This window comes from Choloepus didactylus, chromosome 19 (genome assembly GCF_015220235.1).
Source record: "Choloepus didactylus isolate mChoDid1 chromosome 19, mChoDid1.pri, whole genome shotgun sequence".
In the NCBI taxonomy this organism is placed as follows: Eukaryota; Metazoa; Chordata; class Mammalia; order Pilosa; family Megalonychidae; genus Choloepus; species Choloepus didactylus.
Genome location: NC_051325.1, coordinates 32,489,232 through 32,511,127, shown reverse-complemented (window position 1 = coordinate 32,511,127; position 21,896 = coordinate 32,489,232). Strand labels below are relative to the sequence as shown.

The window sequence follows — 21,896 nt, the reverse complement described above, 5'->3', positions numbered from 1 at the left end:
GGACAAATGAGACCATCCATTCATTATACACCAACCTGAATTGGGAGGAATGCCCGAGAACACAACATAAAATCTGTAAGTAAAACCTGCGGAACCAGGTCGGGAGACCCCCTCCCCCATAGCCCGAGCTGCAGAGCCGCATGGTGCCACAGAGAAGCTCTCTCCCAGCAAGCAAATACAGCTCAGCTGAGCTCCAACTGGGGTTTTAAGTAGCGAGCGTGAACTGCTCACTACAGGTACGCAGCCCCAAAAAACAGACAGAGGCTTTGGGTGACGACTGACCTGGGAGAGCCAGAGGGTTGCCTTGGACTGGGTCTGAAGGGGACTATCTGTTTCTTTTTTGGCTCAGTGGGGAAAGCCCCAGTCATTTTCAGTTTCCAGGGCTGTGACTCCGGGAAGGGTGGAGACAGCACAAGCAGAGAGTGAGACCATTGAAATGCTAATGACCTTCCCCTGGGGGCTCTGTTGTCTCTAGGAGGAAAGGGGTGGGGCCCTTTCCATTCAGAACCAGACCCCAGAGCCTGGGGGAACAGGGCCATACCTCCTCACACCAGTCAAGAATTATAGGCTAACAGGCGTCACCTGCTGGGCAGAAAAGCACAGTGACCCCAGGCATCAAAGGGTGGAGCAATTTTCTAAGACACACCCTCAGGGAAACCAGATACTGAATATTTCTTCCCTCTGGGACCGGAGCCTGTTCTGGTCTGGGAAAACCTGATTTGGATAACCAAGGAAACCATGCCTAGACAACAGAAAATTACAACCTACACTAAGAAAAACAAAGTTATGGCCCAGTCAAAGGAACAAACGTACACTTCAACTGAGATACAGGAATTTAAACAACTAATGCTAAATCAATTCAAAAAGTTTAGAGAAGACATTGCAAAAGAGATAGAGGGATATAGTAGGAGCAAGTTCACAGAAATGTTGCTATATTAGGTAACTTTCTTGGGGTAAAGTAGGAACATGTTGGAAGTTAAGCAGTTATCTTAGGTTAGTTGTCTTTTTCTTACTCCCTTGCTATGGTCTCTTTGAAATGTTCTTTTATTGTATGTTTGTTTTCTTTTTAACTTTTTTTTTCATACAGTTGATTTAAAAAAGAAGGGAAAGTTAAAAAAAAAAAAAAAAAGAAAAGAAAAACAAGGAAAAAAAAAGATGTAGTGCCCCCTTGAGGAGCCTGTGGAGAATGCAGGGGTATTCGCCTACCCCACCTCCATGGTTGCTAACATGACCACAGACATAGGGGACTGGTGGTTTGATGGGTTGAGCCCTCTACCACAGGTTTTACCCTTGGGAAGACGGTTGCTTCAAAGGAGAGGCTAGGCCTCCCTATGGTTGTGCCTAAGAGCCTCCTCCCGAATGCCTCTTTGTTGCTCAGATGTGGCCCTGTCTCTCTAGCTAAGCCAACTTGAAAGGGGAAATCACTGCCCTCCCCCCTACGTGGGATCAGACACCCAGGGGAGTGAATCTCCCTGGCAATGTGGAATACGACTCCCGGGGAGGAATGTAGACCTGGCATCGTGGGAAGGAGAACATCTTCTTGACCAAAAGGGGGATGTGAAAGGAAATGAAATAAGCTTCAATGGCAGAGAGATTCCAAAAGGAGCCGAGAGGTCACTCTGGTGGGCACTCTTATGCACACTTTAGACAACCCTTTTTAGGTTCTAAAGAATTGGGGTAGCTGGTGGTGGATACCTGAAACGATCAAACTACAACCCAGAACCCATGAATCTCGAAGACAGTTGTATAAAAATGTAGCTTATGAGGGGTAACAATGGGATTGGGAAAGCCATAAGGACCACACTCCACTTTGTCTAGTTTATGGATGGATGAGTAGAAAAATAGGGGAAGGAAACAAACAGACAAAGGTACCCAGTGTTCTTTTTTACTTCAATTGCTCTTTTTCACTCTAATTATTATTCTTGTTATTTTTGTGTGTGTGCTAATGAAGGTGTCAGGGATTGATTTAGGTGATGAATGTACAACTATGTAATGGTACTGTAAACAATCGAAAGTACGATTTGTTTTGTATGACTGCGTGGTATGTGAATATATCTCAATAAAATGAAGATTAAAAAAAAAAGAGATAGAGGCTGTAAAGGAAGCACTGGACATGTATACAGCAGAAATCAAAAGTTCAAAAAACCTACTAGTAGAATCTATGGAAATGAAAGGCACAACACAGGAGATGAAAGACACAATGGAAACATACAACAGCAGATCTCAAGAGGCAGAAGAAAACACTCAAGAACTGGAGAACAAAACACCTGAAAGCCTACACGCAAAGGAGCAGATGGAGAAAAGAATGAAAAAATATGAGCAACGTCTCCGGAAACTCAAGGATGAAACAAAGTACAATAATGTACGTATCATTGGTGTCCCAGAAGGAGAAGAGAAGGGAAAGGGGGCAGAAGCAATAATAGAGGAAATAATTAATGAAAATTTCCCATCTCTTATGAAAGACATAAAATTACAGATCCAAGAAGCGCAGCGCACTCCAAACAGAAGAGATATGAATAGACCTACGCCAAGACACTTAATAATCAGATTATCAAATGTCAAAGACAAAGAGAGAATCCTGAAAGCAGCAAAAGAAAAGCAATCCATTACATACAAAGGAAGCTTAATAAGACTATGTGCGGATCTCTCAGCAGAAACCATGGAGGCAAGAAGGAAGTGGTGTGATATATTTAAGATACTGAAAGAGAAAAACCACCAACCAAGAATGCTGTATCCAGCAAAGCTGTCTTTCAAATATGAGGGAGAGCTCAAAATATTTTCTGACAAACAGACAATGAGAGACTTTGTGAACAAGACACCTGCCCTACAGGAAATACTAAAGGGAGCACTACAGGGTGATAGAAGACAGGAGTGTGTGGTTTGGAACACAATTTTGGGAGATGGTAGCACAACAATGTAAGTACACTGAACAAAGGTAACTATGAATACGGTTGAGAGAGGAAGGTGGGGAGCATGTGAGACACCACAAGAAAGGAGGAAAGATAACGACTGGGACTGTGTAACTTGGTGAAATCTAGAGTATTCAACAATTGTGATAAAATGTACAAATATGTTCTTTTACGAGGGAGAGCAAGCAAATGTCAACCTTGCAAGGTGTTGAAAATGGGGAGGCATTGGGGGAGGGATGCAATCAGCATAAACTAGAGACTGTAACTAATAGAATCATTGTATTATGCTTCCTTTAATGTAACAAAGGTGATATACCAAGGTGAATGCAGGTAAGAGGGGGGGATAGGGGAGGCATGTTAGACACTTGACATTGGTGGTATTGTCTGATTCTTTATTCTACTTTGATGTAAGGTTATTTTTCCTTTTGCTGCTTCCTAGCTGTCATTTTTTTGTTTCCTCTTTCTTTTGCCTCTCTACCTTCTTTGACTCTCCCTCCTGCCTTGTGGAAGAAATGTTAATGCTCTTGCTTAGTATGAGCAGAATGTTCAATTAGGATGAACTTAAATGTTTGGAAATGAACAGGGGTGTTGGTAGCAAGATGTGAGAATAACTAACAGCGCCGAATGGTGTGTGAATGAGGTGGAAAGCGGAAGCTCAGAGTCATATATATCACCAGAAGGAAAGTTGGAGGTCAAAAGATGGAAATGTATAAAACTGAATCCTATGGTGGGCAATGTCCATGATCAACTGTACAAATACTAGAAATCACTTCATGAACCAGAACAAATGTATGACAATACAATTAGAAGTTAATAATAGAGGGGCATCCAGGGAAGAACTATATACCTATTACAAACTATATACTACAGTTAGTAGTATTTCAACATTTTTTCATAAACAGTAACAAACGTACTATATCAATACTAGGAGTCAACAATTGAGGGGGGTTGGTTAGGGATAGGGGAGGTTTAGAGTTTCCTTTTCATTTTTTCTTTTTTTATCTTTCACTTTATTTCTTGTCTGGAGTGATGAAAAGTTTCTAAAAATTGAACAAAAATTAAGTGTGATGGATGCACAGCTGTATGAGGGTACCCAGGGGCAAGTGATTGTACACTTTGGATCTTTGGATAATTGTATGGTATCTGAACAATCTCAATAAAAATGAAAAAAAAAAGTTTACAAGGTGTGACAGTATGATTGTGAAGACTTTGTGGATCACACCCCCTTTATCTAGTGTATGGATGAGTGGAGGAATGGGGATAAAAACTAAAGGACAAATGGGGTGGGATGGGGGAATGATTTGGGTGTTCTTTTTTCACTTTTATTTTTTATTCTTGTTCTGGTTCTTTCTGATGTAAGGAAAATGTTCAGAGATAGATTGTGGTGATGAATGCATAACTATGTTATCATACTGTGGACAGTGGATTGCATATCATGGATGATTGTATGGTGTGTGAATGTATTTCAATAAAACTGAATTTAATAAACAAACAAACAAAATAAAAAAAACGGAAGGATAGATTGGTGTGGTAGTTTGGAGGCTGTATGTACCCAAGAATGGATCATGTGGGTGGAGACCTATTATAGGTATGATCTTTTGATTAGGTTATTTCAATTGAGATGTGATCCACCTCATTCAAGGTGGGTCTTTATCATCTGACTGAAGTCCTTTATAAGAGGATAAAACACATACAGAAGCTAAGAGATAAAATAGAGAGAAACCCAGAGAAGTTTAGAGAAAAAGCCACAGACAGAGAAGCCAGAAGCTGAAGCAACAAAACCCAGGAGAGAAGAACCGGCAGACACTGACCATGTGCCTTCCCATGTGACAGAAGTGTCTTGGATGCCAGTAGCCTGTCTTCAGAGTCCAGGTATCGTCCTGCTGATGCTTTGAGTTGGACATTTTCAGAGCCGAAAAACTAAATTGTAAGTTAATAAATCTCCATTGTAAAAGCCATCTCATTTCTGGTATATTGTATTTCCAGCAAACCAAAACAGGTGGGTAAGGACTTCATCCCTTTTGATTCCTAGGGACAAAAAACAGAAAAATAATCATCAAGGGCAAAATCACCATGTGTGTGAGTGCTATCAAATTGTACAAGCTGGGCTTCTTTTTGAGTGCTGAGGATTACTATTAAAGACAGTTGTCTGCAAACTTGTGCCATATAATTTATTCTTCAGTGCTATATTAGTTTAGAAAAGCTGAAGACCAACCTAGAGTCATACTTGGGGCAGATGAGGTATGTAGAGCATATAGATAACTCTATCACCTAACTGTGTGAAAAATGGGCCATATCAACAGACTTCCAAATTCTGTTGTTACAATTCAGTGAGTTGATGCTTGTAAGATTAAGTGCCAAGTATTAGGCCAAGTGCTCAAGAAATAATAGATATTATCACAGACGTGAATGAGCTCTAACACCCTCAGGCTCAGGTTATAAACACAAACAGCATCAAATGCTATGAACAAAACTTTTGCCTTATAACCTTAACTCCTGGGCTTCAGGAGCTGTGCCCCCAAAAAATGAGGGATATTGGACTAAATGTTCTTTGCAGGGTGTTTTTTGTTCTTCTCTGACTATTGAAATAGTGCATATATGTGTAACACGGTACCAAAGAAAATTGTTTCCACATTTGAGAAAAGGGCCAAGAAATTTCCAGAAGCCCTTTCAATTTGATTTGAGAATTTGCTCATTCTCAATTTGTGTGTAAAGTGCTGCCATCTTGTGGGTACTTTATGCAGTTTCCTTTTTTGATGCTGTCCCTATTCATTGGAATTTAAATAGCATATTCCATTTCCATAGGACTCCACTAGTGTTGCCCAGAGTAAAAACTCAGGGTTAATTTATGCAGAAATGATAGTTAACCAAAGCCTGAGCTAAGTGAAGGAGGTTAGCTGATATAGTGCATGAACCCTTCCCAATGGGTGAACAGTCTTATCTCCCCTGGAAAGGGCCCCAGGTATCATGTGGCCATAAACCTGAGCCACGAGCACACCTGGGAGGCCCACAGCTCCCACTCAGACCTGCTGTCCGTATAGGACACTTTTCCAGCTGGACCCCTTTAGGGACAGTGTCCTGCACATCACCTCCAAATTAATCTGCTTGATGGGGAATCAAGAGAGTCTCATCAGACCCAAACCACTCATCCTAGATTGCATCCAAGGCTTCTTAAGTCCTGGATCCTTCAGTCTTTTCTCCAACTACTGTCCAGCTTGAATTCTATACCTCTGGCAGTTTCTTCTCTTGTTTATGGCTTTTGCTTCCACCCTCTTTCCATTCTTCATCTCTAAATAACCTCCACATTCTTCTGTGAATACCTAAAATCCTTCCAGCTATGAAGTGTTCCTCAGAAACACCAAGCCAAATTAATCTTCTTCTGATTAGCCTCCCGTAACACTACATTTAGCACTTGATTATGTTCAGTCTTCCAGGAAAGTAAATTCTCTGAAGTCAGAAATCATGGCTTATTGTTTTTATTATCCCCCCAGATATTCCCATTGCTTATACCATCGATTCCTTTGGTTTCTGCCCAAATGTCACCTCTTTGCTGAAGCCATTTACAAAACAATGCAACACTCCTTAATACACCAAAATCTGACACACTGCTTATTTACTTGATTGTCCAGCTCCACGTCTTGAATGTAAACCCCATGATGGCAGGGACTTGTATCCCCAGCACCTAGAAAGATACCTGGCATGCAATAGGCACATAAAAACTAGTTTTTTAAATGAATGGAAGAATTGATTGATTGATTGATTGACTGCTTCTGTGGCTTCTTGAACACTGAGTGGATAGCTGTTTCCTCAACTGTAAAAGGAAGAGGCTGGCTGAATCATACAGTCTCCAAGGTGCACTCTAGCTCAAAACACTTATGTTCTCAGTGGCACAAGAAAGACCAGCTGATTTGAATCGGTTAGTTTGGGTTCTCAGATGATTAATAGATGCGGCTTTGGGCTCATTTCTCTGCTCACTCCTCCCATCACCCATGACCATTGCAAGCTTCATGTCTGTGAGGTGTCTGCAGATTAAAATGATTCCTTGGGCCGGGGGCACACAGAATGATGCTGGCTATTGGAGCCATGCCAGCACTTGAAGATCTAGGTTGAAGCTGACAGAAGGTGGAACGATACAAGCAGGATTGTAAATCTGAGGTTGGGAAGCTCAACAGCTCATGGCTCCCCCAAATTGTTTTGACCTGTAGCATCTTACCTTGTCCAAAAGGTAAGTTGTTGTTGTTTAAATGGCTGTTGCTAACTGAATTAATTCTGTGTCCAGGAATGGATTCTGGTTTTGATTTGAAAATCCCTGTCTTAGTGGATAAACAATTATTAACACCAAGATTTAGGATTAACTATGCAAATAATGAAGTAAATCAAAGTGATAGCCTTCATATTTTCCATTACATTTTGGAATCGTGTTTGGTATTTTGAGTATTTGTAATGTTTAGGAGAATTTAAGATACTGAAATATGTTGTGGATTAATTTTGCAATCCCTTTTAAAATAAGTAACAGAATAACTGATTCAGACTTATGATTGTAAACCGATATGCACATGCAATTTACCACATTTGTAAGCGATACTGAGACTTTTAAGAGATCTTAAGATTCACCAACCACATTTTTAAAATGTAATGTTTTAGATTTATAAATAAGGTAAGTTCTTTGTTTCTCTTGTCAAGTCACTGAACTACTTAAGAAGAAAATAAAACATTAAATTTATAAATGCAGTTCATAGTTATGGGAACCCAAGTTATAAAAGTGCCTTTAAAATCTCTTCAAATTTATCAAGAAATCTACTCATTAAGGATAATCAAGTTTTGGATTTAAAACTCAAATATTAATTATTAAATCCAAAATACCTTCAAAATAGTCTTCTGTGTGACCAAAAGCCGCTCTCGAGGACAGGGAAGCAGCTCTAACTGAGAGACAACTGGGTGTTAAGAACTTAGGGCCATTCATGCGAGCGAGCAACACGTGGCCCTAAATAGTTGGGTCTAGCTGAAGTAAGGGAAACCGTCCTGGGAACACGTGGTAGCGTCTTTGTGTTTTACCTTATTAACCGTTACCTTCGTTAAAAATAAAAAAAAAGTGCCAAGAAAGCCACGGGGAGTACAGTTTCCTGCAGGATCTGCTCCCGCGCGTCCCAGGCCCCGCTGCCGCCCAGAGCACGGGGGAAAAGGTGCGGCCCACGGGGCTCTGGGGGGTTCACCCCGAGGGTATGGCCGGTACCCAGCGGTTCTGAGGGCGTGAGGCGGAGGGAGGGGTCTGGGGCCCGAGGTCACCAGCGATGCAGGGAGTGAGCTCGGCAAGTTTCCTGCCTGGGGGACGATCGCCGCCCCACACGCGGTGCCTGGGACACCAGATTTCACCAAGCTCTGCTGCGCCTAACTTAAATGAAGAAAACATGAAGGATAGGTCTATTATCCAGAAAAGCTCTTTTGCAAACCATTTTTGCGGCCTGCAGGGAAGGCCGGGAAGGGGGAACCATGCAGCCCGCGCTACACCAAAGGCCGGAAACGGCCGGCTCTTTCGCGCTCCGCGCCGCCACTCTGGAAGATACCACCTCTGCTGACCCCTTCTGAAGATTCCGAAATGGTGCCGTCCCCGGTCTCTGATTGGCCGACGAGCCGAAGGCGTGGCTTCCGGAGCCTGGTTCCGCGCGCCGGAGGCCGCTAGTCGCATTGCGAGCCGGGCAGGCAGCGGGCGCAATGGTGAGGAGTGGTTTCGGGTTGCGGGCTAGGCGGAGGCCGTGGCCTGGGCCCGGGCTCGGACTCGAATCCGGGACTGGGCTGGGGCCTGTCCTGGGAGCAGGGGCCGGGCGGGCGCGGGAGCTGCGCTTATGTTCGCGCCCCGGCTCCTGTTCCAGGTGCTGTTGCACGTGCTGTTCGAGCACGCGGTCGGCTACGCGCTGTTGGCGCTGAAGGAGGTGGAGGAGATCAGTCTGCTGCTGCCACAGGTAGGTGGAATTGGTAGGTCCGCACAGCCGAAGGGGATGAACTGGGTCGGATAAGCTCCCAGCGCGGGCCCCAGCATGCACCGCGCCCCTCCCACGTGGCTGGCTGCGCTCGGTGGGGGTAGGGCTGGGCCTGGAAAGCTAAAGAGTCGGGGGTCTCTTACCTTGATTCATGCTTAGAGTCGTTTTAAGAGCTTTTATAAGTAACCTTTATTCTTTTTCGTACGGATTAAAGCAGAACCTCAGGCGGTGAGTCAGATGCATCAGTGTATTTTAAAAAGCTTTCCAATTGGTTCTTAAGTGCATCCGGGGCTGAAAACACTCTGCTTTATTGCACTTTAGAGGCCAAAGCGAGGGAAGAAAACTGTTCATCTTTTTCTACCTACCCACAGGTAGAGGAGTGCGTGCTCAACCTGGGCAAGTTCCACAACATCGTTCGTCTAGTGGCCTTTTGCCCGTTCTCCTCGTCCCAGGCTGCCTTGGAAAACGCCAATGCCGTGTCTGAAGGTGAGCGGGCCACCCCAAAGTATTTTAGGAAGATAAGCGAGGTGTGGTTATTTAGTGATACTATTTGCATTTCTTGGATTACTTTGTTCTAGTTCTGGTATGTGCTGGGGCATTGTTCAAGATGGTCAGGATGTAATTTGAGATAGTTGTCTCCACAGAACTCAGGGTTTACGGTATTTCATAGCTGAATGCTATCATTTAAAACTCAGTGCAGAATGTAATTTTTGGTTTTGGGCACTGGAATGATGATTCTTAAACAAAATCTTGGAGGGGCTCTTGTGCTCCAAGTTTGACTAAACCCAATCAAATGTCTGGTCCCCTGTTGTATCCTTCATTTGATTGGAAGGGGTGATTTTTTTTAAATAAAACTTTATTGAGATATATTCACATACCATACAGTCACCCACAGGATACAGTCAGTTGTTCACAGTATGATAGTACTAGTACTATATACTATAGTATAGTACTATAGTTGTGCATTTATCACCACAATCAATTTTTAAACATTTTCATTACTCCATAAAAATACACATAAAAAAGAACACCCAAGAATCCCATCCACCCCCCATTCATTTTATTTTTGTCCCTCATTTTTCTACTCATCTGTGCATACACTGGATAAAGGGAGTGTGAGCCACACGGTTTTCACAGTCACACAGCATAAGCTATATAGTTATACAGTCTTCTTCAAGAATCAAGGCTACTGGGTTGCAGTTCAACAGTTTTAGTTATTTCCTTCTAGCTATTCCAATACACTAAACTAAAAAGGGATATCTACATAATGCATAAGAATAACCTCTGGACTCTATTTGAAATCTCTCAGTTACTGAAACTTGATTTTGTTTCATTTCTCTTCCCCCTTTTGGTCAAGAAGGCTTTCTCAATCCCACAATGCTGGGACCAGGCTCATCCTTGGGAGTCATGTCCCACATAGTGAGGAGAGTGGTGAGTTTACCTGCAGAGTTGGCTTAGAGAGAGAGGCCACATCTGAGCAACAAAAGAGGTTCTCTGGGGGTAACTCAGGCACAATTATAAGTAGGCTTAGCCTCTCCTTTGCAGTAACAAGCTTCATAAGGGCAAGTCCCAAGATTGAGGGCTTAGCCTTCTAAATTGGTAGTCCCCAATGCTTGTGAGTATATCAGGAATTCCCCAGGTGGGGAAGTTTAATATTTCCACATTTTTCCCTAGTCCCTTGAGGAAGCTTCACAAAAGCCTCTGCCCAAATTACTCTGAGATGTATTGGGGCTTCACACTAACCTGTACAAACCAAACAGATCTCACTCCCTATTCAAAGTTCCATGTAATTATAAACTGACCATACAAGTCAAATTACATAGTGTGCTACAGAAAATACAGATTTTGCAGCAAACAAGACATCTGGAAGGGGCAATTTTGATACATAGAAGCTAAGTAGAAAATTTGGCAGAAATAATTTTTATCCCGGGAGGCAGATGAGGTGCTCAATACTTCAGTCACTTTTATGTAATTCACACTTGTGCTGTTGGACCTGAATCCTGTTCCTCCTGCCGTTGAGCCTGGCTTTGCAGTGATGACTTGCGAATCTGTCAATCCCCTGAGTGCAATCGCTGATGACTCCGTGTCTCTGAGCAATGCCGAAAGGAAGAACAGGGTCAGATGTTTTTTAGCACCTTATCAGTAGTTAATGGGGATAAGGGTCTCTCAGCATGTTAGTGGGAGCTATATTCTTTGCCCCAAGGTGTTGTTCATGAGGACCTCCGCCTGCTCTTGGAGACCCACCTGCCATCCAAAAAGAAGAAAGTACTTTTGGGGGTTGGGGACCCCAAGATTGGTGCTGCTATACAAGAGGAGTTAGGGTACAACTGCCAGACTGGAGGTGTGATAGCTGAGATCCTGCGAGGTGAGACCATCATCTGTTACACTCATGCATGTCATTCTTGGCATCTTTGGGGGTGGGGGTGTTCCAGAAATGAGTTAGGGTGTTTTTGATTGCTTCTGGGAAGCCCTTCTGCTTGGTTGACTCCCGTGGGTGCAGGAGCTAGCTCAGATCCCTTTGTTGCTCACAGTCTTGCCCTTCTCCAGGAGTTCGCCTGCACTTCCATAATCTGGTGAAGGGTCTGACAGATCTGTCTGCTTGTAAAGCGCAACTGGGGCTGGGACACAGCTATTCTCGTGCCAAAGTTAAGTTCAATGTGAACCGGGTGGACAATATGATCATCCAGTCCATTAGCCTCCTGGACCAGCTGGATAAAGACATCAACACCTTCTCTATGCGTGTCAGGTAAAGTGCAGGGATGGCCCCTGAGAGTAGGATAATTTTGAATCCTAAGATCAGCATTGACAGCTCCTGTGGGTAGAACCAGGTGGGGTAGGACTGGGCCTCCTGATGCTTACCACAGGCTGTGTTCTTACACTGACTGTATAGAAAGAGGAGGCAGAGTAAACCTACCCCATCTACACCTCAGCCCAGGCCTTGTGCCTGGGCTGTATTGCAAATGGGGGGACATGGAATTTGGGCTTTGGACTGTTTAGTCCACTACTGTTTAGTAGATGTGGAGATAGCTGAGGCTGCGGCTTTATTGTTTTGAAGCATGGCAGCTGGGCCCAGGAGTAAACTATGGCTCTTTGTAGGGAATGGTATGGGTACCACTTTCCGGAGCTGGTGAAGGTTGTCAACGACAATGCTACATACTGCCGCCTTGCCCAGTTCATTGGAAACCGAAGAGAGCTTAACGAAGACAAGTTGGAACAACTGGAGGAGCTGACAATGGATGGAGCCAAGGCCAAAGCTATTCTGGATGCCTCACGGTCATCCATGGGTCAGTGCAGCAGAACCTGGCAATCAGGTGTAAAATAATTGGGCTTTAAACACCCCGCTCTTGAATTCACACCTAGTTTTTCCTAGGCATGGACATATCTGCCATCGATTTGATCAACATCGAGAGCTTCTCCAGCCGGGTGGTGTCTTTGTCAGAATACCGCCAGAGCCTACACACTTACCTGCGATCCAAGATGAGCCAAGTGGCCCCCAGCCTGTCGGCCCTCATTGGGGAAGCGGTGCGTTAGGGTGAATACAAAGGGGAGAATTGGAATGTTGCCATGTGTGTCTGTGCTGCTGTATATTCTGATTCATCGTGTCTTTCCCAGCTGCTTGCTGAGAATGGGAGCAGGGATTGTGCAGTTGGTGGAGACAGGCAATTTCTGCTTCTGATTTTTCCCTTGAATCTTTATGCAGGTAGGTGCACGTCTCATTGCTCACGCTGGCAGCCTCACCAACTTGGCCAAGTACCCAGCATCCACAGTGCAGATCCTTGGGGCTGAAAAGGCCCTGTTCAGGTACCAGTGAGGGCACCTGCCCACACTCCGGTGCCACTTCTGGTGCCCACTGCTTGTTTGGGGATCACAGTGATGGCTGACCAGGGCTCCCTGACCTGTGCAGGCCTCTGCTCTGGGAGTGATGGCCAGCCCTGGTGTCTGAGTGATTCCCAGGGCCCAGCAAAGGGACCAAGCTTCCAGGTCAGCGACACTGATACCTTGTCTCTGGGAGCTGTGGGTTGGTGTGAGGTGGGGGGGTTGGCGAACCAGTCCCAGCCTGAGAATCATTCAGACTGGGGAAGGAGGGGGAGGTGGGGTTTAAATTTCTGATTTTAAAATCATTGTTATTCTCAGAGCCCTGAAGACAAGGGGAAACACCCCCAAATATGGACTCATTTTCCACTCCACTTTCATTGGCCGAGCAGCTGCCAAGAACAAAGGCCGCATCTCCCGATACCTGGCAAACAAATGCAGTATTGCCTCGCGAATTGATTGCTTCTCTGGTATGGGGGTGGCATATGTGGGAGGGAGCGGGGCTGACTACCTCAGCAGCTTCTACAATGATGGCAATATTTTTCGTCAACAGCAGTTCACCTATTTGAGTGAGTGTTGATAGTTTTGGGTCTGAGTGAAGCTGAGGGTAGAAGGAGTAAAGGGCAGGGCTTAATCCATACTTTCAAGGGCTGACCAGCTTTGTTTGCCCATATACATTTCCAGAGGTGCCCACAAGTGTATTTGGGGAGAAGCTTCGAGAGCAGGTCGAGGAGCGGCTGTCTTTCTATGAGACAGGAGAGATTCCACGCAAGAATCTGGATGTCATGAAGGAGGCAATGGTTCAGGTCTGTTTGGATTGTTAGGAGAAAGAATCATAAGCTTGCTGTTGGAGGTGATGAACCGTCTTAGCCTGACTTTGTGAAGTGGAGGCAAAAAAACTGATTTAATGAGCCTGATCCAATAAGGCTAGTAAGGAGGCTTGGTGAGCCAGAGGCCTTCAGAGGCTTTTCAGCATTTTTCTTTGATCAGGCAGAGGAAGCTGCTGTGGAGATTGCTAGGAAGCTGGAGAAGCAGGAGAAGAAACGCTTGAAGAAGGAAAAGAAGCGACTGGCTGCAATTGCTCTCATGTCTTCAGAAAACAGCAGTACCCCAGAAGAGTGTGAGGTCAGCTGCGGGCGGTCTGGGTTTTTGAACAAGTTTTCTCAAAACTATCTTATTCCTATAGGATCAAGGTAGTTTTAGATGGATTTACACTAACCCCTGGTTGAAGATTCCTGGGAAGCAGCTAAGGACAAGACCCCAGGGAATGGGTGTGAATCTTGCTCTGCTTATTCTCAGGTGCATGTCTGGAGGCATGTCCACAGTGGGACTGGTGGAGATTTCTCCAAATGGAGAATCATTCCCCCACCCCCAGAATTTTCACAAATAGTATTTCAGGTTCCCCTCTGAAACTTGATATGGTTCTGCTGTGACCAGTTTTCTTACTGAGTATAGTGGTTTTCTGTGGGTACACGGGCATAGATGATTTCTCATTCCATGTTCTCCCTGCTTCTGAGTGGCAATATACTTTGGGTAGATTTCTGGAGACATACAACTAAAAAGCCTCCAAGAGAGAAACAAGTTTTCTGCCCCAAATGCTTACTTGCTGAAAGCGTAGTAGTATGTGAGTGCACGCATGCATGTCCCTGTAGTGAGTGGCAGTGCTCTCAAACCTCTCTCCCCCTTTAGGAAGCAAGCGAGAGACCCAAGAAGAAGAAAAAGCAAAAGCTCCAGGAGGTGCCTCAGGAGAATGGAATGGAAGACCCATCTGTTTCTTGCTCCAAGCCCAAGAAGAAAAAATGCAAGGTGCTAATTAGTGATCTTGAAGAGACAGCTGGCAGCACAATAATCCCCAAGAGGAAGAAGTCTTTACCAAAAGAGGAACCAGTTAGTGATCCTGAAGCAGCAGCCAACAGCAGGAGTACCCCCAAGAAAAAGAGGAAACTCTCCAAGGAGGAGCCCATCAGCAGTGGACCTGAAGAAGCTGTCAGCACGAAGAGCAGCTCCAAGAAAAAGAAAAAGTTGCAAAAACTATCCCAGGAAGATTAGAATGGACATTCCCTGGGTGGCTATGCCCCAACCCATCTCCCATACCCCATACCCCAATAAAAACAAATTTACAGAAGTTGACGCACATTTTATTGAACACCTTACACAGGTATGGGTGGGGTCTATGGGTGGGGCAGGGCAGCAATGACAGCCTCAGTGAAGTCTTGGCAGGTGGCATAACCACCCATGTCAGAGGTTCGAACCTGTGGGGGAGAATTGTCATCATCCCTCTGCCTGGGCCTCACCCCTAACAGCCCACCACCACCGGCAGTTCCTTAGGGAATAGGAGGAAGCCAGCCCCAGGACAACCTAGGCTCTGCCCAGAAAGGTGATTTATGGTCCGCTGTCTAGAGGGGAGGTCTGTTGTGGTCCACTGTACTGGAGGGATGTGTAGGTAGTATGGTCCTTGTGAGACTGGAGGAAATAAAGGGCTCTAGACCCCATGGGGGTGCAGGTGGCCGATGACAGACTTGATGAAGTCGGATGTGGTGCTGTAGCCGCCCATGTCTCGAGTCCGCACCTACAGCCACCAACGGCAACAGCCGTGGGGAAGAAGAGAAGAAAGCCCATGAAGGGGGCGGGGCAGTATGACCAAGAAATAGAATCTAAGGAGAGGAGACAGCCAGAAAAAAAGATGTAGCAGAAATGAAAGGTGGCCAAGTTTGGAAAAGCATGAACCCAACCCTGGCCAGGCCACTCCCACTCTTTCTAGGGCCAGAGTTATTACTGGAGCTAGGCTGTGGCCTAGGCAAGATGGGAGTGAGGGGACAATGCACATCAGGCATAAGGTAACCTTGGAGGAAATACTGAAAGCAGGACCAGCTGAGAAGAAGGAAGACAGAAGGGGAATAAAGATAAGGATGGTCCCTCAGGTGTAGAGAACTGAGCTCCCTCCACAACCCTGCTTCCCTAGATAGAGTGCAGCAAGTTCTGGGTGAAACAAGACCCATAAAAGGGGCAGAGCTGATGGAGCAGAAACATGGCAGAAAGAGGGAATGGTAGATGAGAAATGAAAGAGGCAAAGCAGACAGAGGATGAAACGGCCAAGAAAAGGGAGGTGAAGAACAGCCCTGAGTGGGCAGGGCAGACCAGAAAACAGATTTTGACCTGGGGACCTGGAGGGAAAGAAAGTACCCACTCAGGTCCCCCCAAGTAAGAGCGAGGCCCTGCATCCCTGCATCCCTTCTAAACTCACCTTGCCAACTTTGATCACCTTCTTCACCGCATCAGCAATCAGGTTGGAGTGATACTCAAGACTGTCAATGTGGACAGGAAAAAATTGAGACTCCCCCCAATACATTCTCCCCAATTCCCAGCCCACCTGTGCTCCCCCTCACAACATACAACTCCGTATCTCATTAGCCTCCCGCAAGCCTACTTGAGATGCCGCAGCATGTTGGAAGCCGACAGCAGCATGGCTGTGGGGTTGGCTATATTCCTGCCCACTGCCTGGGCAAATGGGTGCCGGGCGCCCTATGAAGAGAACATAAGGTCAGAGTCACTGAGGGAAGACATTACAGGGCATTATGGGAGAGGCAGAGATGAGAGGGAGGACAAGCCTGGGTCACTGCTAGTGCCAATTATGTGGCACTAGCCCAAGGGAACTTTGGAGGGGGAGGAATGGCAGGGGAGAAATTAGGGGGAACCTAAGATCAAAGGAGGGCATGCAGAGAAGGCTGAAGAAGGAGGTGGTGGCTCACTCACCATCTCAAAGACTGCATACTCTGCACTGTAGCTCTCACCAGGGACCACACCAGCTCCCCCAACCAGGCCAGCAGCCAGGTTGTCAATAATGTTCCCATAGAGATTGGGCATCACAAGCACATCAAACTGGTAAGGATTCTGCACCAGCTAAGAGGCAAGATGCAGACATGGAGAAGGGAAGTGAATCCCACTCCATGCCACCAGAGCACCAGGAGAGAGGGGGCACAGGGAATGGCTGACCTGCATGCAGCAGTTGTCAATGATCATTGTCTCAAACTTGATTTTTGGGTACAGTTCAGCAACTTCCTCACAGCACTGCAGGAACAACCCATCCCCAAGTTTCCTGCCCATGGGCCAAAGGGAACAGATTCAGTCAAGAGTGCAGGGGGCCACCTTCCCAGGAACCCACCCTGCACAGTCATCTCCCTCACATGATGTTGGCCTTGTGCACAGCTGTGACCTTGCCCCGCCCCTTCTTGGTGGCATAGTCAAAGGCGAACTTTGCAATCCGCTGAGACTTGGTTCGAGTGACAATCTTCAAGCACTCAATCACGCCCTTCGCACTCTGGGTGAGAAGAGAGAAGCAGCCATGTGACACTGGGAAGGAGGACAGAAAAGAACCATGCCTCTCCTCCCACCTACATCCCCACTCTCCCCAATTTCCGAGATCTTACCTCATGTTCCAGAGAGCTGTATTCCCCTTCTGTCTGCTCCCGAATGATCACCAGGTCTAGATTGTTGTGTCGAGTCTTGTACCCAGGAAGTGACTTCACATGGACCACATTGGCAAACAAGTCCAACTTACGCCTGTGGGTGGGTAGAGCAGAGCCATCAGCACTGCACCTAGTGCCCCAGTGCCCCCTCTGACCACTGCCCCCACCACATACCTCAGCCGCATGTCATAGGAAGCTAGTTCCCCCTTGAACTCCATTGGGGTGTGGATCTTCCCTGCACAAAGAATTGGGGGGGTGGGGGGTGGCGAGAGGGAGTGTCAGGCACAGGCCAAGCCCAAAGAAGCCCAAACCAGTGTCCAATCCTGTTAGGGGCAATATAACCCAGACTCCCCATCAACTAATCCCAAATCAGTGACCCTTAATTGCCTCTGGGATCAAGGGACAAAAGAATAATGTCATTTTCTCTAGCGCTTTATTATTAGTCACCACATTTAATGAATGTTGAAACTTCAAAACGAACTTAAAGAAAGACATGAGATTTTTCATATTTATCAAGGAGCCTGGGTTTAATAAGGGGTTGAGAAACAATACCAGGAGATCTGTGGCCTTGCTTGATGTTTCTGCATCTAGCGACTTGACATTTTTTCAACCCACACTTACTATCAACCATATGCCATGCACTAAGGACATCAACCAAAACACTCAACCCCTGCCTTTGAGGAGCAAACAACTCACTAGGGAAGACAGATGATATGAAAGACATAACAAATACCACGGGAGAGGTATTAAGAACATGCATAGGGATACAGAAAAGAAATTTCCAGAGGGAATATCAAGAAGTGTCACAGAAGAGTTGACATTTCAGACACTTGAATATTTCCACATTCTAACCCTCAGAACCAGTAAATGTAACCTTATTTTGGAAAAGGGTCTTAGCACATATGTGGCCAAAGCACAGCAACCAAGTCAACAGAGTTCAGGGCCAGCTTATAAAGAACTTTCTTTCCTGGGCTGAGGTTGAGCCTGGAAAAGTCAGGCTGGTGTTTCTAAGATGTGGAGATGGATTGTAGGGGCAGAACTGGAAGCCAAAACATCCCATGAGGAGATTAAAGTATGACAGCAGAAATGAAGATGGAAGAAAAGAGGCAGCTAAAAGTAGCATTCCAGAAACAATTAACAGGACTTGATTAAGACTCATGACAGACTCCCAACCCTTGCAGCCTTCCTGCATTCGCAGCTAATATGATTTCTCAACTCCTGGCTCCCAACGGAAACAGATGTGGACGTGTTAGTGATAGGAGCTGTGAGAAGTTATGTATTATTAGTATGTGGGAAGGGAGACTTGAGCATTTGTTCATTTGATTTTAAATGACACTGGCAGAATGGCAAGGGGCTGCACGTACCAATGATAGCCACCTTGTTCTCCTTCATGGAACTCAGCACCTGCTCCAGCTTCTCCTCTGATGCCATATTCTGCACCTCACTCAGGTGGTGCTCCTGGAACTCCACCGGGACTGCGGCAGCCTTCAGAGACAGGTCCCAAAAATCGCAGGGTCATGGTCGCATAGGTCCCAAAAATCTCAGGGTCAAGGTCGCGTGTCCTTTCCAATCTATCCAACTCTCTGCTGGCTGAGCCCCCCAGGCCACTCACCTTGAACACCTCCTTGACAGCGTGCATTAGCTCAGGCCCCACGCCGTCTCCTGGCAACATAGTCACCGGAAAGGCGCCTTCCCCCCTCACGTCCACGGCCTGCGGGCGAAGCCAACAGAACTAGAGCCGAGGCGGGAGCGGATGTCCTGGAGCCAGGGGACAGGAGCGCGGGGAGGGGGGCGGGGCGAAGAGGGAGCGGGAGGAGGGGAGAGAGGCGTGGGCGAGTCTGCAGCCCGACTCGTGCCTACCTGACTTGCCGAGGCGGCGCGCACTGTGGCCGAGGTGCCCAGGCTTCTCCATGCCCCACCGTTCGCACCAGCGACCAGCGCCTGCGACGGAGACACGTAAGCCTGTGAGGTCAGGTCTGGGACTCTCAGACCGCAATACTACAGGAACCTTGCCCTGCTTAGGAAACCCCAGAATGAACCTGCCGTTCTCCTGCCCAGAGTGTTTCCCGTCCTTACTCGGGTCATCCAGCGGACACCGCCGACTGCCGCCATGTTCTTCTCCGCAGGAAGTCGCGCGGAAAGTGACGCCAGAAGATGGCGCGGCCCCGTACACGAACTTCCGGCCTAGCATGTCTTCTTGGGAGGTCCGTTGCCCACACCTCTTTCTCCTCATCCATCTTCTTTCCACACCTTCTCTTGGACACTGACCGGCAGGGTCGGGGACACACATCACTTTGTCTTTTGATTTAATTCCAGTCACCATATTTAATTTATGTTGAAAGTAACATTAAAGGAAAATATGAGATTTTGCGTTCTTCAAACAAGGGCCTGAGTTTAATGAAAAGTTGAGAAACGATACTGGGGAACTGGTGTCGTGATGTTTTTGCTTCTACATGCTTGTCATTCCTTTAACTCCCTGAACATAGGAACAATATGTCAGGCACTGGAGACAGAATGAACACACCACCCTGGGAGAAGGTGTGTGTCCGGCTTCTCCAATCCCTGAGCCTGTTTTAATCACGACCCCTCATTATTTTTGCCTTTATTTTCTAGTTCTTTGGCCTGATGGTTGTTTAATGGTGTCCCAGGCTTGAATTCCCCTGGGCAGGCTCATAATGGATGCATGCCAGAAATCGATTCAAGGATATAAGAGTGACAAAAGGGGAATTTCAATTTTGGTTTTAGAACTGCAGTCTCATGATGTTTATAAATGACATACCTAAAAACAAAATGAGACAGGAAGATTGGCCTAAACTAGTATTTCTGGAAGTGTGGTTTTCAACACCTATCCGAGTTGACCAGGGGCATTTGTTAAAAATGCAAATGACAGGCCTCACCCCAGACCTGCTGAATCAGAATCTTAGGATTGACACCATTTAACTGGTTCAGTGATGCACACTGAAATTTAAGAACCTCTAGCTAGGTTCTTTGTGTGATAAAGACATCATTTGTATATCTCAGCTGTCCAAAAGGATGACAGGTCATTCTCCCAGCACAAGGGAGGGATGCAGTGGTTCTAACATAACATTCTCATAATTTAGTATGTTACCTCCAACACTCCTGATTGTAATAATTAAAGATTTTATTCCCAGATTATAATTTTTCCTTTGCATGAATAATTATTCAGATGGTGAAACAGTGGTTTGTTCGATATATCTTGTTAAAGAGAATGAGCAGACTCATTCTTTTAGTCTACTGCCTATATTCTATAATTCTATAATATGTGAATATACTTAGGTGGTTTCCAGTTTGAGACATTACCAGCAACATTGCTCTGTACATGCCTGTGCCTTTTCCTTTGTACACATCAATCAGTGTCACCAAGGGTACCCAAAGCAGCTCTATCCATGTATATTTGTCAATTATGAATGTGTTCTACTGCGATAAACAAATAAGGGTTATTTAGTTGCTTTTTTTACTCCCATCACATCTAGAAGTAAGGGTTACTGAGATTGCTTTAGCTGCTCAGTGGTGCCCTAGTGATCCAGGCTTCCTAACTTTTTGCCCTGCCAGCCTAAGTATCTTGTTTGATGTCTTCCTCCTTGGTACCTTAGAGTCACAAGATAGCTGCTGTGGCTCTGGACATCACTTCCACATTCAGAGCTGGAAAAGGGAAGAAACACCAGTTCCAACCACATCACTTCTTCTGATCAAAAATCTACTCTCAGTAGATTTCCACTTAGATATCACAGGACAGAACTAGATCCATGGTCACCGCTACTGCAAAAAAAGGCTGAGAAAGGGGAGAAGATTTGTCATGATTGGCTTAAATGCACGATATGCATCCTGTCTGCACATTAGAGTCACCCAGGGAACTTTTAAAAAACACCTATGTCTGAGTCCCACCTCCAGGTTTTGATGTAATTGGTCTGGGTGAGGCCTGGACACTGGTGTTTTTTTTATTTTGTTTTTGTTTTTGTTTTCTAAAAATAGTTTTTATTAGAAAAAATTTAGGTTTACAGAAAAATCTTGCCAATAATACAGAGTTTCCATGTATCTCCCTCCCATTATCAACACTTTTCTTTTTTTTTTTTCCTTTGCTGGGAAGTTTTTTTTTTTTTTAATACTTATTTTATTGAGATATATTCACATACCATGCAGTCATACAAAACAAATCATACATTCGATTGTTCACAGTACCATTACATAGTTGTACATTCATCACCAAAATCAATCCCTGACACCTTCATTAGCACACACACAAAAATAACAAGAATAATAATTAAAGTGAAAAAGAGAAATTAAAGTAAAAAAGAATACTGGGTGTCTTTGTCTGTTTGTTTGTTTCCTTCCCCTATTTTTCTACTCATCCATCCATAAACTAGACAAAGGGGAGTGTGGTCCTTATGGCTTTCCCAATCCCATTGTCACTCCTCATAAGCTACATTTTTATACAATTGTCTTCGAGATTCATGGGTTCTGGGTTGTAGTTTGATAGTTTCAAGTATCTACCACCAGCTACCCCAATTCATTAGAACCGAAAAAGGGTTGTCTATATTGTGCATTAGAGTGCCCACCAGAGTGACCTCTCAGCTCCTTTTGGAATCTCTCTGCCACTGAAGCTCATTTCATTTCCTTTCACATCCCCCTTTTGGTCAAGAGGATGTTCTCTTTTTTTAAAAGCTTGCTGGAAGCCAACTTGGCAGGTGAACTCACTGCCCTCCCCCCTA

General features: G+C 45.5%; 2 protein-coding genes and 5 non-coding genes across 11 annotated transcripts; 6 read left to right on the top strand and 1 right to left on the bottom strand.

Moving 5' to 3' along the window:
* The first annotated feature begins 8,566 nt into the window (after window positions 1-8,566).
* Window positions 8,567-14,825, top strand: NOP56 (NOP56 ribonucleoprotein). Of its 3 annotated transcripts, XM_037811827.1 has the most exons (12): window positions 8,567-8,624; window positions 8,780-8,869; window positions 9,259-9,373; window positions 11,091-11,252; window positions 11,435-11,633; window positions 11,984-12,171; window positions 12,258-12,409; window positions 12,588-12,688; window positions 13,022-13,269; window positions 13,385-13,506; window positions 13,691-13,825; window positions 14,390-14,825. In XM_037811827.1, exons 1-12 carry the CDS (start codon window positions 8,622-8,624, stop codon window positions 14,747-14,749), a joined length of 1,875 nt encoding a protein of 624 aa, XP_037667755.1. In that variant the 5' UTR covers window positions 8,567-8,621; the 3' UTR covers window positions 14,750-14,825. The 3 variants fall into 3 exon arrangements, with proteins under 3 accessions (XP_037667755.1, XP_037667754.1, XP_037667756.1); XM_037811826.1 differs by lacking the exon at window positions 8,567-8,624 and having other exon boundaries at window positions 8,655-8,869; XM_037811828.1 differs by lacking the exon at window positions 8,567-8,624 and having other exon boundaries at window positions 8,659-8,869; window positions 13,022-13,170.
* On the top strand, window positions 10,915-10,984 carry LOC119516249. Its single transcript, XR_005213256.1, has one exon. It is a non-coding gene; the product is annotated as a small nucleolar RNA SNORD110 (small nucleolar RNA).
* On the top strand, window positions 11,730-11,861 carry LOC119516241. The gene has a single exon (XR_005213249.1). It is a non-coding gene; the product is annotated as a small nucleolar RNA SNORA51 (small nucleolar RNA).
* On the top strand, window positions 12,751-12,836 carry LOC119516247. Its single transcript, XR_005213254.1, has one exon. It is a non-coding gene; the product is annotated as a small nucleolar RNA SNORD86 (small nucleolar RNA).
* On the top strand, window positions 13,223-13,299 carry LOC119516237. Its single transcript, XR_005213245.1, has one exon. It is a non-coding gene; the product is annotated as a small nucleolar RNA SNORD56 (small nucleolar RNA).
* LOC119516235 lies at window positions 13,549-13,620 on the top strand. The gene has a single exon (XR_005213243.1). It is a non-coding gene; the product is annotated as a small nucleolar RNA SNORD57 (small nucleolar RNA).
* On the bottom strand, window positions 14,823-19,321 carry IDH3B (isocitrate dehydrogenase (NAD(+)) 3 non-catalytic subunit beta). Of its 3 annotated transcripts, XR_005213124.1 has the most exons (13): window positions 19,243-19,320; window positions 19,027-19,107; window positions 18,779-18,877; window positions 18,531-18,651; window positions 17,341-17,401; window positions 17,128-17,260; window positions 16,885-17,018; window positions 16,694-16,796; window positions 16,454-16,600; window positions 16,128-16,222; window positions 15,945-16,005; window positions 15,059-15,269; window positions 14,828-14,952 (listed from the first exon to the last, which is right to left on the bottom strand). XR_005213124.1 is itself a non-coding variant. In XM_037811830.1 (12 exons), exons 1-12 carry the CDS (start codon window positions 19,276-19,278, stop codon window positions 14,872-14,874), a joined length of 1,152 nt encoding a protein of 383 aa, XP_037667758.1. In that variant the 5' UTR covers window positions 19,279-19,321; the 3' UTR covers window positions 14,823-14,871. The 3 variants fall into 3 exon arrangements, 2 of the variants coding, with proteins under 2 accessions (XP_037667758.1, XP_037667757.1); XM_037811830.1 differs by lacking the exon at window positions 15,059-15,269 and having other exon boundaries at window positions 14,823-14,952; window positions 19,243-19,321; XM_037811829.1 differs by having other exon boundaries at window positions 14,823-15,269.
* Window positions 19,322-21,896: the final 2,575 nt, after the last annotated feature.

What these genes read in the sequence shown, in the direction of transcription:
- NOP56 (XM_037811826.1), top strand. Translation starts at nt 8,753, where the DNA reads ATGTTCGCGCCCCGGCTCCTGTTCCAGGTGCTGTTGCACGTGCTGTTC. An exon ending in CGCCAATGCCGTGTCTGAAG is followed by an intron (nt 9,374 to 11,090) that starts GTGAGCGGGCCA and finishes CTTTGCCCCAAG; the next exon opens with GTGTTGTTCATGAGGACCTC. An exon ending in CGGCCCTCATTGGGGAAGCG is followed by an intron (nt 12,410 to 12,587) that starts GTGCGTTAGGGT and finishes ATCTTTATGCAG; the next exon opens with GTAGGTGCACGTCTCATTGC.
- IDH3B (XM_037811829.1), bottom strand. Translation starts at nt 19,278, where the DNA reads ATGGCGGCAGTCGGCGGTGTCCGCTGGATGACCCGA. An exon ending in CTGTCAAGGAGGTGTTCAAG is followed by an intron (nt 18,652 to 18,778) that starts GTGAGTGGCCTG and finishes CTGTCTCTGAAG; the next exon opens with GCTGCCGCAGTCCCGGTGGA. An exon ending in TTGACAACTGCTGCATGCAG is followed by an intron (nt 16,601 to 16,693) that starts GTCAGCCATTCC and finishes CTTGCCTCTTAG; the next exon opens with CTGGTGCAGAATCCTTACCA.